The sequence below is a fragment of the Paramisgurnus dabryanus genome, chromosome 13 (assembly GCF_030506205.2).
Source record: "Paramisgurnus dabryanus chromosome 13, PD_genome_1.1, whole genome shotgun sequence".
In the NCBI taxonomy this organism is placed as follows: domain Eukaryota; kingdom Metazoa; phylum Chordata; class Actinopteri; order Cypriniformes; family Cobitidae; genus Paramisgurnus; species Paramisgurnus dabryanus.
Window position 1 is genome coordinate 17,426,570 of NC_133349.1, and position 17,991 is coordinate 17,444,560.

At 38.7% G+C, this 17,991-nt stretch overlaps 1 protein-coding gene across 3 annotated transcripts in view; it reads left to right on the forward strand.

Annotated features, from left to right (window-relative positions):
• Window positions 1–17,991, forward strand: part of lipeb (lipase, hormone-sensitive b) — a 28,721-nt gene that overhangs the window by 1,599 nt on the left and 9,131 nt on the right. The window contains exons 2-11 of one of the 3 annotated variants that reach the window (XM_065245576.2): window positions 441–513; window positions 4,401–4,642; window positions 4,937–5,221; window positions 6,132–6,222; window positions 7,601–7,746; window positions 8,306–8,491; window positions 9,179–9,331; window positions 13,683–13,827; window positions 16,412–16,639; window positions 17,117–17,257. In XM_065245576.2, coding sequence (XP_065101648.2) covers window positions 498–513; window positions 4,401–4,642; window positions 4,937–5,221; window positions 6,132–6,222; window positions 7,601–7,746; window positions 8,306–8,491; window positions 9,179–9,331; window positions 13,683–13,827; window positions 16,412–16,639; window positions 17,117–17,257 — 1,633 coding nt within the window. In that variant the 5' untranslated portion in view covers window positions 441–497. Of the gene's footprint in view, window positions 1–440; window positions 514–588; window positions 849–4,400; window positions 4,643–4,936; window positions 5,222–6,131; window positions 6,223–7,600; window positions 7,747–8,305; window positions 8,492–9,178; window positions 9,332–13,682; window positions 13,828–16,411; window positions 16,640–17,116; window positions 17,258–17,991 lie in introns of those variants that run through there. The other 2 variants (XM_065245577.2, XM_065245575.2) reach the window with 2 other exon arrangements.

Consider the following 17,991-nt stretch of genomic DNA (forward strand, 5'->3'; position numbering starts at 1 on the left):
TTTATATAGGACAATTAAGAGTTTACTGTCAGAGAGGAGGACAGAGGTAAAGGCTGGTTGGCCTTATGACACCGTTAGCACAAACAAACTAAAGCTCTCACGACAGCAGCTGTGTGTGTAACGCATGTTCAAGTGAGCAATTTGTTTTCATTGTTCAGTGGGCAAAGAGTCCTCCCACCAGAACAGAAGCTGTCCTCTCCAGGGAATCTAAGGAATGAGAATATAGGAAAGGGTTCATAGAAAGGAACAATAGAACAGATAAGAGAATGACTTTAGCTAAGAGGAATGAAAAGAAAGTGAGAGACTCTCACATCATGATTAAGAGATGAAGGGGTGGGCACGAGTTGGACAGAGACACATAGAGTGTCCAATCAGAACACCCCATCTTACTGTCTTCCCCCTTTTTTTTTACCTTCCCCTTCCCATGTTTCAACTTCACTGGCTCAATGGCTGTGCTGGTACTGTATTGAGAGGACAAGACAAGCAAGGACTCCAGAATGAGTTCAGATGAGGGTAATGTTCAAAGTCAGGGCTCAGTCCCTGTTTGTGTGTTTTGTGTGTATGTGCTCTGTTATGCATGCTGAGATGTTTTTAGTTGGTACATTCTCACACGTCAAGCTCTGCTTAACCCCCGTGTACTTTAAAAGTGTGTCATTGCTCCTCTGCTGTGGGTTGTACTGTGTGCTTTAACAAACTGTCATGTTTTATTCATGTGTTTTTAAGCAGGTGTCGCTTACCGGGCGGGTTATCCTGGCTGAGTTTAAAGCACAGAAACTGAACACTTTGTTGTCCATTATTGATGCAATAATATTCAATCAACAATATTTTTGCTTTCAAATGTAGATTAGGTAGGCCTTATTTGTTTTGTGGTACTGTTTGTTTTATTATTTGTCCGTGGGTGTTGGCTCAGCATCGATTGATAAATATTAAACTCTGCATTCAACTCTTCATTCTCTGTTTAATACCTAAAATAGTTAAAACTAATAGCAAAGCCACTCAAAACAAATTCAATGGATGTCTATGAGGCAACCCCATAGACATAAATTAAGTGGATTTCAGAATTATTTTCTGTGAGGATGCATATAACTCTAAAACCTAAAGATTCATTTAATGTGTTGTCGCACAAGTCATTTTGTAAAGGCCACATACCTGTTTATTTAGACACTTTTCTTAGTCGTCATGATACTTGATTTTATGACTGGAGCGTTTGTGTGTTTTCACTGAGGATTAGGTAATAGTTTCTTTTGTTGCACATGGCTGTTTCCCTAATGAAAGAATTAGATAATCCACAGATTTAGATAAGTGTACTGAACCTAAACCAAGTTCAGTACTGGAAAGAATTTTCTTAAACTGATTGTTGATTGATTAATGCTATTCAATAAGGGTGCTCTTATTGATCGCGCGCCAATCATTATCGGCCGATAACCTTTAGAGGATAAGTTTCATCTGCGGTCTCGTTGCTAAACTAGATGTGTTTAACGTCATGCAGTGACGGCGCACAGACCAAAAGGCAGCAAAGTTAAGCAAGAGCGATTAATGAGTTTGTCATTCTCCTGTCTGTATGCACAACACTGCCTGAAGTCGAACCTGCCTACTGGCTTGACTACGTACAATGTGCCCCATTTGTGCCAATGAAATGCCGTGGTGTGAAGAGCACCCCAAACATTTCACATCTTGATCACATATTTTAAGGTAATTCATGTAAAGAAATATGAGCAATTTTCAATTTTAGTGGCAAGCAGGGACGGAAAGATCACCACAATGTTTTTAACAACATTTTTCATTTGAACCTTGCTGTATTTAGTGCCGGTTTTATATTTATAACATCTTCAGCTTTGTTTCCTCATTTGTATGCTTTATGCATTAAAATTACGTTAATTTTATTATTTCTTTTTTAATAATAATTTTAAATTATTATAGTATTATTCAATTGTTTTGCAGATATATTTTTGGTAGTGCTAGCTGCATTTCTTGACCTACCAGGAGATGTTAATTTGCAGTGGTTTGGTTTATAGGCCTGCACTGAGAAGTGACAGAAGCTGTATTTGTTCATAGGGGTGCAACGGATCACAAAACTCACGGTTCGGATCACATTACGGATTTTGAGGCACGGATCGGATCATTTTTCGGATCAGCAAAAAAAAAGTATGGGAAAATTCTTATAACAAATCAAGAAATTACAAACATTTATAAAAAGAACAAGGTTGCACATTAAGTAAGGTCTAAAATCATTAGTTACAGAAATCAAATGAATAATAACACTGCATTTATTGTATTAATTAAATGTAATTATTATTTTTTTTAAAGCTTCAGCAGTGATTTTCTCTTTGTCTTGGGTTCTTTGATTAACATTAATGACACAGACTTAAGTAGGTCAATTGAGCTTACTGTCTCTTTAAGACCAAATATGCACAGACTGCATCTCTCCGTTTGTGCACTACCGAGTCCCCTTAAACGAGCGCACAGACACAGACAGAGGGCGAATTACAGACGGCGCAGCATTACAGTCGTCCCACATAAAAACGTTACGTTGTTTTTCATTGCTCTATTAGCCAAATGTATTTTAATACACTACAGTATGAGAGAGAGTAGCGCAACTCTCTGAAATTTAAACATCAAGAGTTCTGATCTTTGAAGGATGATTACGTCTGACTCGAGCTGGACCGGACGCATTTAACCGCACGCGTGCGTTTGTGCGTAAAGTAAACTGATCACTTTAGCGCCGTTTTGCAGTTAAACTGTTTAAAATCACTTGAATGTTAACATTTGCAAACCTTTATAATACTTACAAATGATAAACTTTCCCTATTTAAATTTGCGTATAAATCCGCGAATCACATGCGAGCCGAACCGTGGGTCGTGATCCGTACGGATCACGGATCAACTGCGATCCGTTGCACCACTATTTGTTCATCTCTAAGCTGTTCCCAATAACCAAGCATGGGCTGCTATGTTTAAGTTTTTTCTATAAGAGATGGAGTGGCATATTTTGCACATAATAATTATTGCCAATAAATAAACAGTTGTCAAATAATGATAATTGAATTTTGTAATCTTCAATAATTAATAATACTTTGTTTTTAAAACTGAAAAAAAGGAGAGTTTGGAAAGTCTGAGAAGTAGCAAATGAGATCAAGGGGTTGAATGATAGGAGGGGTATTGAGGGTAAAGGGCAGAAAGTACAAGTCATGGCTGCTATAAACCCATATGTGCAGCAGATGGGAGACTGTCTGGGGAATTCAGCTTGAAATAACAGGAAATGTAATGCAACAAGTAGTTGATCAGTAGGTGTCACAAATACTTTGTATGGGCTTGGATATGTGAAAAGCAAAGCTTTGTAATTGCCCAACTCAAATGTGGACAGTTAGGCCCTTTCAGTCTGTTATGTATTTTAAGTTAAATTTGAGCAATGTGGACATAGTTGAGAAGTTTTAATTTTATGCAAAAAGTGCAGCTGGAGGATGCAGTGACTGCTGATGCGTTTTGCTCTTGTGCATTTACATTTATATTACTTATCTGTGATGTAGCTGTATTTGTCATGTCAATCCGGATCAGCTAAATGTGCATGAGTGTGTGTGAGTACAGTAAATGTGTGCTGGCTAACTTGTCACTGGCTACTTTGTAATATGTCCTGTGAAATTGGCTGCAGCACCTTTGTGCTATGGTCTACAGCTTACTGCACGTCCTGTTTATGTTCCTGTACAGAAAAGTAGCAATGGCAGTTTTAGCTTTCAGCTTCCTCAGGACAAGAATATACTGTAACAGTGTCCTGCTAGAGATTCGTAGTTGTATGCGTCAGTGTCTGTGATGTCAGAGGATGTTTGCAATGCATTTATCTCTCCTTGACTTGGTTATTAAGTATATCACATTTGTCTTTTTTTTAGAAAAGGTTTTGTAGTAAAGATGTAACCATGGTCTACACGAGTGCTTACTTTAGAGCATCTGTCCTGAGCTTAATCCTTTTGTGTGCTTTAAGCTATAAAGGAAAATAAAATGTTGTTATCATTTATCCTTATGTAGTTAATCTGTGTGACTTTTTTGTAGGACACAAAATATGAGCTTGTAAGGAATATCCCGTTTCACTTATGAAAGTAAACCTGGTCCAGGACTATCAAGCTCCAAAATTACAAAAAAAGCATCATATAAGTTGTTGTAAAAAAAGTCATATGACAGTCACAAGATACTAGTGACACTTTTTATAGAGCTTATTATCATGTTAGAGCTTGACTGCCACAGTCCATATTTACTTTTTAGTTGATTTTGTGTTCCAAGCAAGAAAGTCATACAGGTTTGTAACCACATAAGGGAGAGTAAACATAATCAGTATCTTATCCCTGAATATGTTATCAGTTTATGTGCCATTCTCAAGTAATTAATCTATCATTATCTGATCTCCTTAGTAATGGACACCAAGGCAGTATTTACTGCCCTTTATGATGTGTGTGAAGAGAATGCCACCTTCTTCTCCGGGGCCACCAAAGGCCAAGCCGGAGATGCCACTCAGCGCCTGGTGGATTCCATGAGGACCATTCAGGAACATGCACGTGGCCTGGAGCCTGTCATCATTGGATTTGCTGGCATCTACCACCATTTTGACTTTGACCCTCATATTCCTGCCAATGGATATCGTTCTCTTGTTAAGGTGAATGTCTGAATGTGTATTTAATAAATTTAATGAATTAGCTAAAGAGTGAGAGAAGCCTTTCCCATTTTTGAAATTTATGTTTTTCTTTGCTAAAAATTCTTCCCAGACATATTTTAAACAAAAAATGTTCACATTCCAAGTTTTATTTTGATCAAACTTTAATCTTATATTTAGATTGAGACTTTAGTCTGAATTTCACAGAAAGGTCACTTATAATCAATACCTAGCCCATTTTTAAATGCACTGCTGCATCATCCTGGTCCTGCACCTCTTTGTCCTCTTCTTTCTCAGGTTGTGCGCTGTTGCATCCTGCACATTATCCACAAAGGCCGGTATATCACTTCCAACAGACGAAGCATCTTCTTCCGTGCGAGTCACAATGCAGCGGAGATGGAGGCATACTGCAGCGCTCTCTGTCAGCTTAGGGCACTCCTCTATCTAGCTCAGAGATTGCTGCATGACAACAGCCATGGCAATCTCTTTTTCCAGGAGGAAAGTGGCCTCAGTCAGAGCTTCCTAAGAGAGTACGCCTCTATGCACAAGGGGTGCTTCTACGGCCGCTGTGTCGGATTTCAGGTGTGCCTGGATCATAGATTACATAGAGATTTGTTGGGAATGTAATTAACAATTCTCACAGTATACAGTTGAAATTTTAATCATATCTTAAACTATTGCTACATGTTGCAGTTGCCATGTGCAAACTAAAGAATGTACTGGATAGGGCAGTGTTTCCCAACCTTCTTCCTGGAGGCCAGGGCTTTGAACCAGAATTTTTTTTCAATTGATTCATTCTGAACAGAAACAGTATTTTAACGTATCCAGTTTTCGGTTCAACCCTAAAATTGACGTTCCAGAACCAGTTAGAACAAAAAATAAAGTTACTGAATCCGTTAGTAACGTTCCATGTCAGCTGTGGGGCATACAAATAAGTAGGCTGATCCTCAGGACATTAAACTTAAATTATTAGTCTACATAATTTTTCTTAAGTATCTTGTCATCAAACATTAAAAAAGGCTACATTATGTAAGCGGCTTTCAGGTTGGTCATCGGGGTTCCCCCCACACATCAGGATTTCTGATTGTTAATATTAAACACACCTCACACCAGGGGAAAATCTGATAAGATAATATGGAGAGCAATCAAGATAATCGGGACATAGCTAGGATCGTTGGAAGGGGGGAAATCGGACCATAATCTGCCCTAGTATCTTTTGGTGTGTACCCAGCATTACACATTTTCCTGCTCTTCCTATTCAAACACACCTGAATCCACATAACAGCTCATCAATATATAATCCAAGATGGGAAATAATGGGGTCAGATGTGGAAGGGATCCAAAATGCGCACTGTCCTGGAACAGGGTTGGGAACTGCTGGTATAGAGCATGCATAGGTGAATTTAGTCATACAACATTAAGCTGGCATTAAAAATCTTGGCAGGTTTTGTAAAGCTGTAATTCATTTTTACTATTCTCTTCTCTCTGTTAGTTTACGCCTTCCATTCGTCCATCCCTTCAGTCAATTACTATAGGCCTGGTTGCTTTTGGAGAGAACTACAAGAAGCACCAATCTGGCATAGGTCAGTTTGAGCTATCAATTTTATTTGGTTGACCCTCTCAAACCCATATTCACTACTAGATTTGGGACAAACTACAAGGATCCAACCTATATGCTTGCATTGTCACTTTTAAAAAAAGTGCTCCAGAGAGTATTTGTTCAATAAAAGGTCAAATACCCTAGCCGTTTCTCAATGTCAAGGAAGGATCCTCGGAAGCCAGAATTTCGAGGATGCTACGTCATCGACGTCCGTCGAAGGACTGTTCCAATGTCGAGGATCCTCAAAATTTCAGCCAAGGACTGAGTCCTTCGTTCGAGAAATATCCCATATACAGGAAAGGATGCATATGCATATCCTTCGCGCTCTTCACGCGCTGAAATCACCCACAATCCTATGCGCGCAGCACCGAAAGCACACCTTTCAATGACGCAATGACGTGCACTTGCTAGCCTGTTCCATTTAACGTGTTCTCCGAATGCTTAAAAGGAGCCTCGCCTAGCCTCTGAAGGAAGTGAATTTTAAGGACTAGTCCTGCCAAGGAAGTATCCTTGACATTGAGAAATGGCTACTGACTCTCAGAGGCATTCTAAAATAGTCTCTTGTACTCAACGCTGCATCCTAGTGGAGGCAGGAGATATTGCACCATATGGTAAGTAACTCTCACGGAAGACTGTGTGGATGAGATAAAGTTGTGTCCTTCCCAAACCTGAACTGCATTTTGCTTGTAGATTTTCCTGTTGCTTCTTTATAAAGATCAGTTCTGTGTAGCTTCAGTGTAAGAATAAAAATTAAAGACTGAATGCAAATCAGTTTATGTTTACCACCCTGTCAGATTCTTTTGATGTTTGCATGTCTGTCAAGGTAACATGCTGCAGTTGTACCTGTTTTTAAGCTTTTAGTTAATTAGTAATAAACTGTTGTTTCTGCCTTTTGATTCTGTATCGCAAGATGCTCTGGTGTGCAATAGACGGTATTAGTGGCAAAAACATAAACAAACAGCTTTTGTGGCACAAACTTAACTTCCACTAGACTACCGCACAGAATCAATAACTACAGAGTCCTTTTAGAGTAGATTATTTCTGATAACAAGAAAATTAAATAACCTTAATTCACATCATAGCTAAAGCATATCAACTACTACATAGAGCAAGTGTTACTGTATAAAATTAATCTATACAATGTTAGCTACAGATTCTTGAATTCTTGCCTGGTTACCCAACTTCTCTTTGCACACGATATCCCCTTGTCTTTAAAAAACAAAAAGTTTTTATTTTCAACAAGGTATTTGTTACAGAAGTTCAGTTTAGCCACAAGCCAGATTGATTAACAAACACAGCGCGCAACCGTGACAATATGCATGCATCTGATTTACATTAATGGCTGTCTGTCTTTCTCTTAGGGGTAGCAGCCAGTTCGTTCTTCACCTCTGGGAAATATGCTATTGACCCTGAACTCAGAGGTCAGGAGTATGAACGCATTACTCAAAACCTGGACGTTCATTTTTGGAAGACATTCTGGAACATTACAGAGACTGAAATTCTGTCGGTCAGTATTTTTATCTGTCTCGCTTTGCACTCCTTGAAAGACAGCAGAAATATGACGCAGAAATATGACACACAATACCCTTGAGCTGACATCTACACTTTGCCCCAGTGTCTTTTGGCTTGCTTTTAAAACAGGAGGTGTTTTCCAACCCCTCTGTTTATATATATATACCACCACCACCACAAGTGTGCCTTTAACACCAGACCACTTCCTTTTAAGTCAAATTACACCAGACATCATTTAGCGTATTTAATATTCACAATATCAAGGTTATATTATCATAGTATCTTCTTTACATTACGTAGGATGATTTAATTTAGAAATCACAAAAAATGACTTTATCTGAGTTTTCACAGGCACGGTCACATTAATATTCCATCTTACTGCTAGATCTGGCCAGATCACACCTCAGCATTTTACTGACAATGTGAAGGCAATAACCTGCCGGCTCTCAGATGGAGTTTGCGGACCGTCTTTTAGTAAAATTCAATTTGCATAGTAATGAAAGCTGAAATTCATCTGCGCTTTATCTCTTCTTCTTTTCTCTCTCCCTCTCAAGAGTCTAGTGTGTATGACGGCCACACAGGTGAAGGTAAATCAAGCTCTTTCCGTCCCTCCTGTCCCCTTCGATCTGCCGTTGGCGTCAAATCCCACCCGCACAGTGACTGTGTCTCCTCCAACATCTCACATTGGTTTGGGGCCTGTGCAGATGAGATTGATCTCTCATGAGCTGAGAGAAGGACAGGTACTAAAAACATCTTATCTAACCTGTGTGTATCTTCCTTCTGCTCACAAACTCAAGTGATGCTTATCATCTGAATTGTAATTAGATTTGTTTTTTCTTGACACTTAGTTTTCTTCCCTGCCTGTTTTTATCTCGCCTGTAAATAAATAAATGCGCTCAGATAGGGAAGAATGAATAACCATGCTACAGGTCTTAAATGAGGTGTACTTAGCGCTCGAGCTTGCGATAAGTGCCATGTCTCCTTTTACCCTTTACCTAAAGCTCTTTAATTCCTTATATACCTCTCAGTCTCGGGAGAGGGCTTGAATTAGGTGCGATGTAGATGACTAAGATGCAGTAGTCTTTTAAAAAGCTTACATGCCTTTAGTTCACATACTTTGAACTCCTATTGATCAAGCAGCGGCACAAACATGTTTTATTTAAAAGCCACACTGGATGTGAGGTTTAATTACTTGACTCTCTTGTCTAAAAGAGGGTTTTGCTTTTGTGTGGGGTGAGAATGAGTAATCTGCCTGTAAGTTTGCACTGAGAAGTTAACAAAGAACTTGAAATGAAGCATTGTTCAGCAGCTTGTCAGAATTAAATAATCTTCACGGTTCTGCAAGCGCACCGCTGTGTCTGTCATTTGTTGTAATTCATGTGCTGTTTATAATCAATTTCATTTCATGTTGGTATTTGTCTCTTTAGGACAGTGAGAAATTACTAGCAATGTGTCGCTCAGAGGGAGGTCCCATCTCAATTTCCTTAAGCCTGAAGACTAAGCGCAGTCCTCCTTCACCCTGGCTGCTGGTGCACTTCCATGGAGGAGGCTTTGTGGCACAAACTTCCAAATCGCATGAGGTATCTCCTCCTTACACCTTCATTTTCTGCTTTTAAAGGGGCAATGAATCTGTCGATTTTATTGTTTTTATGCTGTTGTCTGAGGTCTACTTATGATGTTTGCGTGGTTTCTACATTCAAAAACATCAAAAGCAATAAGTTATAGGCTATTTTGTAACATGGATTAGTGGCTCTATGGAGAACTGGTTCGTTTCAAAGGGCCGCATTGAAGACCTGGACGTAAACGCCCACTGCTATGATTGGATGGCTTCATTCCCCGTCATTATATGTGGGGAAATGTTTTAAAAACATTAATGTGTAAAAATAGCAGCCGAACACATATATGTTTGAGCCACAAAAGATTCTGGGTAATAAAGATGATACACATAAATGACAATATGTACAGTAAAGTAGAAACAAAACGTGAAAACTGGACGTGACTAAATTACCGTATTTAACACAGTAAGCGCGCATCAGAATCTAAACTGCGGCTGATAAGTCCTTATCAATAACTTTGTATATTTATATATATTGTGCTTGTGAGGTTGACCTTACATACACATAACGTTACATACCCCAGTTATATGATAAAAAAGCTTTGTTGAGTGTTGGACCTTTCAAACGCAACTTGCCTTAATAGGCTTTATGCCCAGCTGCACTACTTCCTGAACTTCAGCCAGCTCCTTGTTTCCTGTCTGCCATTACTGGACAAACTGATTAATCCAGTTTTGTCTGATTATTGTTGTTGTGACTACTGAGGTCAGGCACACCTGGATTAATCAGTTTGTTTATGACTACTGAGGTCAGGCACACCTGAATTAAACAGTTTTTCCAATAATGGCAGACAGGAAACAAGGAGCTGGCTGAAGTTCAGGAAGTAGTGCAGCTGGGCATAAAACCTATAACCGTATACAACACAGTAAGCGGGCATCAGAATCTAAATTGCGGCTGGTAAGTCCTTCCTTATCACTAACTTTGTATATTTCTACCGTTATATTACAGTCGTATTGTTAGGTGTTGCACCTTTATTAATCGTTTAATGTTTTTAGTAAATTAAAACAGTCAAACATATGTGTTTAGACATGGATGTTACAACATGACATGTCAAGTGATCTCTAACAAAGCAATAGTGAAACGCAGTAGCTTAAATAAAAGTCAAATGTATTACTTACTGTGTATACTGCAGTGTCATTTTTGTCAGATCCAATATTAGTGGTGCTTTTAATCACAGTCTCTCTGCAAATCTAGCATCGACTCGTGGCTTCTTTGAATGAATCCGCGGTACACAAAGTAATCAAACACTCCCCACGCAAGCTGGAACTTCTTTAAAAACAAACTTTAACCACGCATTCCTAATGTTATGTTCCGAGCCTCCGAGTTAAGGTAATACAGCGTCTGTGTTCTTCCAAGATGGTTCTTCCACAACCGAAAACTCCATTTCCATGTACTCATTACCAGTGTTGGGAGTAACGCATTACAAAATATAATATATTACAGTAATATATTAGTTTTTGCTGTAACGCAGTAATATAACGCATTACTAATAAAATTTTGGTAATATTTTACTCGTTACAGTCTTAGTAACGAGCGCGTTACAACAATGCATTTAAAAAATAGACGTGTTATTTTATTTTTTTTATTTTTGACTAATGCGCGCGACCAGCATCCACACAGGAAAAAGCTGCGGGTAAAATAGTAATGTCTGCGTCCCAAACAGCATACTTCCATACTATATAGTAGGCGAAAAGCACTACTTCTCGTACTCTTTGCCTACTATATAGTATGGAAGTAGGTGGTTTGGGACGCAGCCTATGTCTGTTTCCAGGTGCTGTATGCAGCATGTTCATTCTTACTTTAATTTTGTATTTGATGCGTTTCTTAAAGAGCCGAATCTGGGAAGTCCGCGGCTGTATAAGCATTGACTAAAGTGGTCGCAATCAGGTCCGGTAGCGCCGCATACGCAAAATTCTGCAAATGAGAGCACTAAGTAAAAGCAACAGAAAGTTTCTATCGGTCTCCTGTGCTGCTTGAACCTCAGAAGTAAAGAGACTTTTAGAAATCTTGCCAGTAAAATCCATTTCACCACACCAGCAATGACAAGGTAAGCTAACGTTGCTATGGTTACAGTCCATATACATAATAGATTGCTAGGCTATTCCTATGCTATCTACAGTTTTATTACAAACAGCAACCTAAACTACAACATAACATTAATGTAGACTTAAACATGGTTATTTAAATAGTACATTTAAACATCACTGGTTAATGTTTTTACCAGCCTTTGTATGGGAGCCTATATTCATTGTTTGGCAAAAAGCAGTGTTCCTCTGTTTGTCTGTGTTTTATTAAGCAATTATTTTAACCTACATGTAATCCTTATATTGTACTGAAATAAGCTGTATTCCTTGAGGCCTGATCCTCCAATAGCACTTTTTGATAAGTTGGGTCAACCTAGTGCATGACAGGTTTGTGCTGTGAATCTGAATTAAAAGTGAATTAAAGAATAGAAATGAAAAGAGGTTGCGTGTCTTGCCATGTTATTAGTCTATAGGTTGCATTATAGTGAGCTCTAGCTTTATTGTGTTTGGTATGTGTACCATCATTTACCAGACTTTTACCAGATCATTTGTCCATGTTTATGACTCTGACAGTCATTGTTACTGTTTTTTGCCATAAGTCTTCACTGTGCCTATTCAAAGCTCGAGGGCCAACACATAACTTCTAGATTTATAAGCATCAATAAACTACATTTTAACATTTTATAATGCCTAGTCATACTTCAGTTATTTTGATGAAAGTAACTCAAAAGTAACGCAAAAGTAGTGTAACTCATTACAGTTCAGAGTCAGTAATATTGTAATGTAACTAATTACTTTCAAATTACAGTAATTTGTAATATATAATGTATTACACTTTGGAAGTAACTTGCCCAACACTGCTCATTACAGATCAACGCGTCAAAATTAAAGTCTCTCAGGAAAAATGTTTTTAAAAGTCATTTTGGTTACATTTGGCAATCTTTAAAGAGATGTTTACTGATTGTTTAGACACTGCATAGTTTGCTTTGCCCCTGGCCCACACGTGTGTCACGCGAAGCTGTGGGTGGGGCTACAAAAGTGGTCGTTGTATGAAGGTGTTTTTAAATTATAATCTGATGTCAAATTTCAGCACATTCCTGAACCAACCGTTTTCTTGGCTTGGTGCCAAAAACTTTTATATTTCGGTAAAGAGGACATTTTCAGTTCTGAAGCTTGCGGGATGTTCATTTAAGTATGATGACCTCTTATCTAACAGAATATCAAGTTAAAATTGATTTTTTGATTCACTCCCCCTTTAAGTATACTTTATCTGACAAGCTAGGCCAGACATCCATCCAGAGCATCGTAGCAGTCCCAAAGCAACACCCAAACAGCTTAAATTTGTGTTTTAAACACATATTTAAATACATTATTTCTTTATTTGTGTGTTTTCCTTCAAGGGTTATAAATAGCCTCTGTTTTCTTGCATATGAGAATAGATTATTGCATGCACAATAAGATAATGGTCATTTGTGTTCAAATGTGTCTCTAAGTATCAGTTAACACCAGACACATGCGAAATTTACCTTTTTGTGACACACGCGCCAGCGGGAGCTTGCATTCTTGACACAATGCATTAGATGCTTGAACGCGTCCACTTGACAACGGCTGTGGAAAAAAGATATAACTGGCAGTCCGAGGAACATGTTGTGATGCATGTCAGCACACATCATGCCTTTATACTACAAAGCCGAGAGAGAGAGACCAGACTCTTTAGTATAGAAACTATTCATTCAATTTCTCATTGTTTATTCGTTTTACAAAAGATTTAGGTTTGTGAGCTGGAGAAGCAGTTTAAAAAAATGTTGATCTTTAGTCAGAAGGATTGACTTGATTGTCCACTATGCATGAGTGTTAAATGTCCAGTGTCAGATTTTAAACGCATCTAGAGGTAAGATTGCGAATTGCTAAGTCGGCTAAGTCTGCAGCTCACCCCTCATTTTCAAAACGCATAGAGAAGCTATGGTAGCCACCACAGGACAAGCATGTCATAACGTAGTGATTAAACGCGCTCTGTAGAAACATGACAGCGACTTCCATGTAAGGAGACCTGCGGTATGTGTAGATAAAATGACTCATTTAGAGGTAATAAAAACTATACAGTTCATAACGTAAGGTATTTATGCACCACTAATGATATAGTTATGTATATTATATTGAATTTCTGTGAAGAGATCCTTTTAAAAGTTACACATTGCACTATTAAATGTAACGTTTTGTTTGTGCTTGCCTGCATGCTAGCTGTCATTATGTCTGACTGTTCACCATGATCGTTTACTTCTGTTTCTCTCCAGCCCTATCTGAGGGGCTGGTCTCAAGACCTGAATGCACCCATCCTCTCAGTGGACTACTCGCTGGCTCCTGAGGCTCCATTTCCCCGGGCTTTAGAGGAATGCTTTTATGCCTACTGCTGGGCCATCAAGAACCACAACCTACTGGGTAAGAGGAGTTACCCCTGCTTATGCCTGCTTAAAACATGGCACAAGACTCAGTCATTGTTATCTCTCTGTATCTGTAGTCTTTCCTCCTTAATGATCCGTAAGGAAGACTAATCCATATTATTGAAAGGATACTGCTGATAAATGCCATTTCATCCATCTCCCAGACTGCTTTTAATTAAAGCTGTCAATCAATTTAAAAAGGTAATTAAACAAATTGCATTATATGTCTATTAATAAATCAAATTCATCACCGTTCACTGCATAATATAAAAATAATCTTAAATGAGGATAAAGATGTTATATTGTTGTTGCAGATAAAACACTAAATAGACAGAAAGGGGCTTTCAGTGGAATTCAGTATGTTTAAATTATATTTAATTCCAATCAAAAAGCCAATTATTGTACTTTACGGAGTATAAACCGCATAATAAAAAATGCGTCATTAAGACGAAATAACATATATAAGTCACAGTGGACTATACATCGCGTTTATTTAGAAAACAAAGTCCAAGCCGAAGAACAGACATTTAATCTGGAAAGGCAAGTTATTCAAGTAAACAATAGCAGACAGAACAGCAGGCTGAATAGATGTCTGTACGTTAAAAGTAATATTATCAGTTATTTAAACGATAAACCATAGAATACAGAACTTAACGGAAAGGATAACCGATCAAGCCAACTAGCGTGAAGTTCGCATACTCGTCATTCCACATTACTGAATCCACTGAATTACAAAAATACAGAAGCAGCATATGGCAGACTCTTGCGGCTGAAGACAGTATGTTGTCTCTTGTCACATTGTCAAAATTGATTCATACTGACTTACAAGGCGCACCTGACTATAAGACGTAGCACCAGCCAAGTTTTTTTTTTTAAACGCGGCTTATAGACAAAAAAATACGGTACTAGTCATTTTGTAATGCAGTTTGTCTGGTTCATTCTGTCCTTTACACACTATTATTCTATCTGCACTGCACAAAATGTTTAGTGCAAAACCACTGTAAAAAATACTTTATATGCAGAGTGCATTCTTTTTAGAGAAAACAATTCCTCTGTCTTTTTCACTAAAGACTGTAATGCTGCGTTTACCCAACGCGAATAGAGCGTCTGGTGCGAATGATTTCAATGTTAAGTCAATGTAAAGACTGGAGGTCTCGCCGCCAGTTCGCGCAAATGATGCAAATTCACTTCTGATGCCCGAGTTAAAAAATTTGAACTTTGCCGCCAATTCGCGGTGGCTGCTGTGGCGGCAGCCCCGCCCGGAGTCACTTCTTGCCCCTCCCACAAGAAGCGGATTTTGCTTTAAATTTAAATTGACGCGTGTCAATAGACACTTGCTTTTTACATGCTTTTATTTCGCTCTTGACACGCGAATGCATTCAAAATGTTCAAGCGGCAAACTAGACGTGGTAGAGGCAAATTTGACGCTTTATTCACATTTGGTGTGAACCCAGCATAAAATATGCACGTAATGTCCTTAGGTTTGTGAAGAGCATTTTATATAATATATATAATTATAATCCATCTTGGTAGCGCATTATTTGTGGATAACCGAAAATGGGCAAAGAGCCGGGCTCGTAGGTAGAGCTGAGGTGCCTGGTTGCTGAAACCACGCCTGCCTAGCTTGACAGTAGTGAACCTCAGCGGCATTTTAACTGTCACTTAAGTGGCCACGTCCTTAATTATGCAGAACTGTATGGCTTTATATAATTTAAACGGGTAACATTCACTCCCTCACAGTTGTCACAAAGGACAAAATAAGCAATTTAGACCAAAACACCTTTTGTACCAGTCTGTAAACATAATAAACTTCTGCTGTAAAGTTGGGCATTATAACATTGGAGGGAGGGGGGTCTATGCTTGCTGTCTGCATTTCGATAATGAGTTTTTGAACTACACGTGAGATGTAAAAGGGAGTAAAATTGTCCTTGCAATTCCTTATTCTAATTCTGTTTTGCAATTAGGTGATATTTTAAGCTTGAATTGCTTACAATTTACGTACAGGTCAGGTGACATGAATTGTTAGTTGACATTAATATTTTTAATCAAATTTTTTTTAATAATTAGTCATACCAAATGATTCACAGAGCTACTCTTGATATTATTCATTCAAATTTCTAGAAGTAATCTAATTAGTCCATGAGAAAACTGATTAAGGTACAAGACAAGAGAAATCAACCAACTTCATGATCAGTCAAACTGCTGTGCTGTGCTTATTTCGAGATCCCACAGGGAACAAAGGTGTTATGAAGCTTATTGAAACTCAGATCACACTCAAGTCTGACTACAGCAGCGTAAACATATTCATCATTCAATGTTCTCTCACCTCTGCTATCTATCTCAGCATCACACCGTGGATCACATGCTGCTAATAACTCTCTTTGGGTGTCAGTGGTGTGAAAACCAAGGCAGGCAGAGTGTATGAATGACCTTATTTACAGTCAAGAATACAGAGTTTATTCATCCTTTTGACTCTCTTGTTTCGCTAAATCATTTTTATTTGATCTATCGCTCACTTCTACTTAATTTCCTAATCTGAGTATGTTTCTTCCTAAACCCCTGCTGTCATTTTCTGTCCTCAGGTTGGACTGGCGAGCGTGTGTGTTTGGCTGGTGACAGTGCAGGGGGAAACCTGTGTCTGACCGTGTCGATGAGGGCAGCATCTCACGGCGTGCGTATGCCAGATGGTATCGTGGCCGCATACCCTGCCACTCTCCTCACCGCGTATGCCTCGCCCTCCCGTCTTCTCACCCTCATGGACCCTCTGCTGCCCCTCAGTGTGCTCTCACGTTGCCTCAGCGCATATGCAGGTCAGTCTTAAATGAAATCCTAATGAGGTTTTATGACAAACGGTGTTGTGAGTGAAACGTCAGGGCTGATGCATAATTTATTGCTTGTAAAAGTTTCGCAGTCCGTTTAGCGAGGGTAGCCACTTTAATGAAGATGAATGATTTCAACAAGTGAAGTTAAGTGAAGCCACGCACATGAGAAATAGATTAATAGGTTTGTATGTCATCGTAAATTATTTGATTAGTACCGTTTTCTATCATATCAAGGACAAAGTCAAATCAGTGGCCCATGGTACATTCCCAGTGAACTATATCAGTATTGTTGTAGTTCACTGGCAAATTTAAGTACTAAGTACTTAAAGCCTGTCCTTCTATTTACCAGAACAAGGGAGGATATGTTCTAAGTAGTTTCAACCAAATGATACAATATTATTGGTTATTCATATGAACTGAACATAATCATTATTTGTATTGCTTTTGTCTCTGCTGTGTATCTAGGTACAGACCCACAGGTGGAGAAGCAGGTGGAGACTTTGAGCACTTTGAGTATGGTGCGCAGAGATACTGCCCTGCTCCTCCGAGACATCAAACAGGGGGCCACCAACTGGATCCATTCCTTTTTAGATAGAGGAACTGCAGGTATACGAGTGAAACCATGCTTTCCGTGTTTTCTAACTCTGTGCACTGAGCGTGCCTTCAACAGCATTTATCAAAATGTCTTTTTAATGATCATAATGCCTACACTCTGATGATGTCTTTGTAATTGTACAGCTGGCTAATTATTTGATCTGTTTTAATTAGGTTTAAATTAACGCGCACGAATCCCTCGTAGTACTCTGCGTTGCTTGATATAATTGGCTTCATGGTGATAATTGCCATTTGTTCAGAGCTATATGTGGTAGTTTCCGAACTCACTCTCGGTCTTGTGGTGCGTGACCTACAGATGGTGTTCGGAAAAATTGGATGTCTGAGCAAGTGCAGACTGAACTTACTAAACATCACTGAAATGGAGCTGCCGTTCACTCTGTCTTTGTTGACTAAGTTTAATGCATCATTCATTGAAGGCTAATCTATGCGTACTATAGATTCGCTTTACATTTTAACTCTTAAGGCGCCTTTCCACTGTACATGACATTCGGACACGACTGTCGGAGTTCGCCCCCTAGTGGCAGCCTTAATGAAATTTCAGTAAATCCGTGCCAACTTGGAAGAGAAGCTCATTCCAGCACAAGATCCTTAAACCTATTAAAATTCACCATAGTGGAATAAATAAATTAATGAAACTATAAACGGCTATAAACTGCATATATATATATATATATATATATATATATAGACAAAGAGAACATATGGAAAAAATAAAGATATTAAAC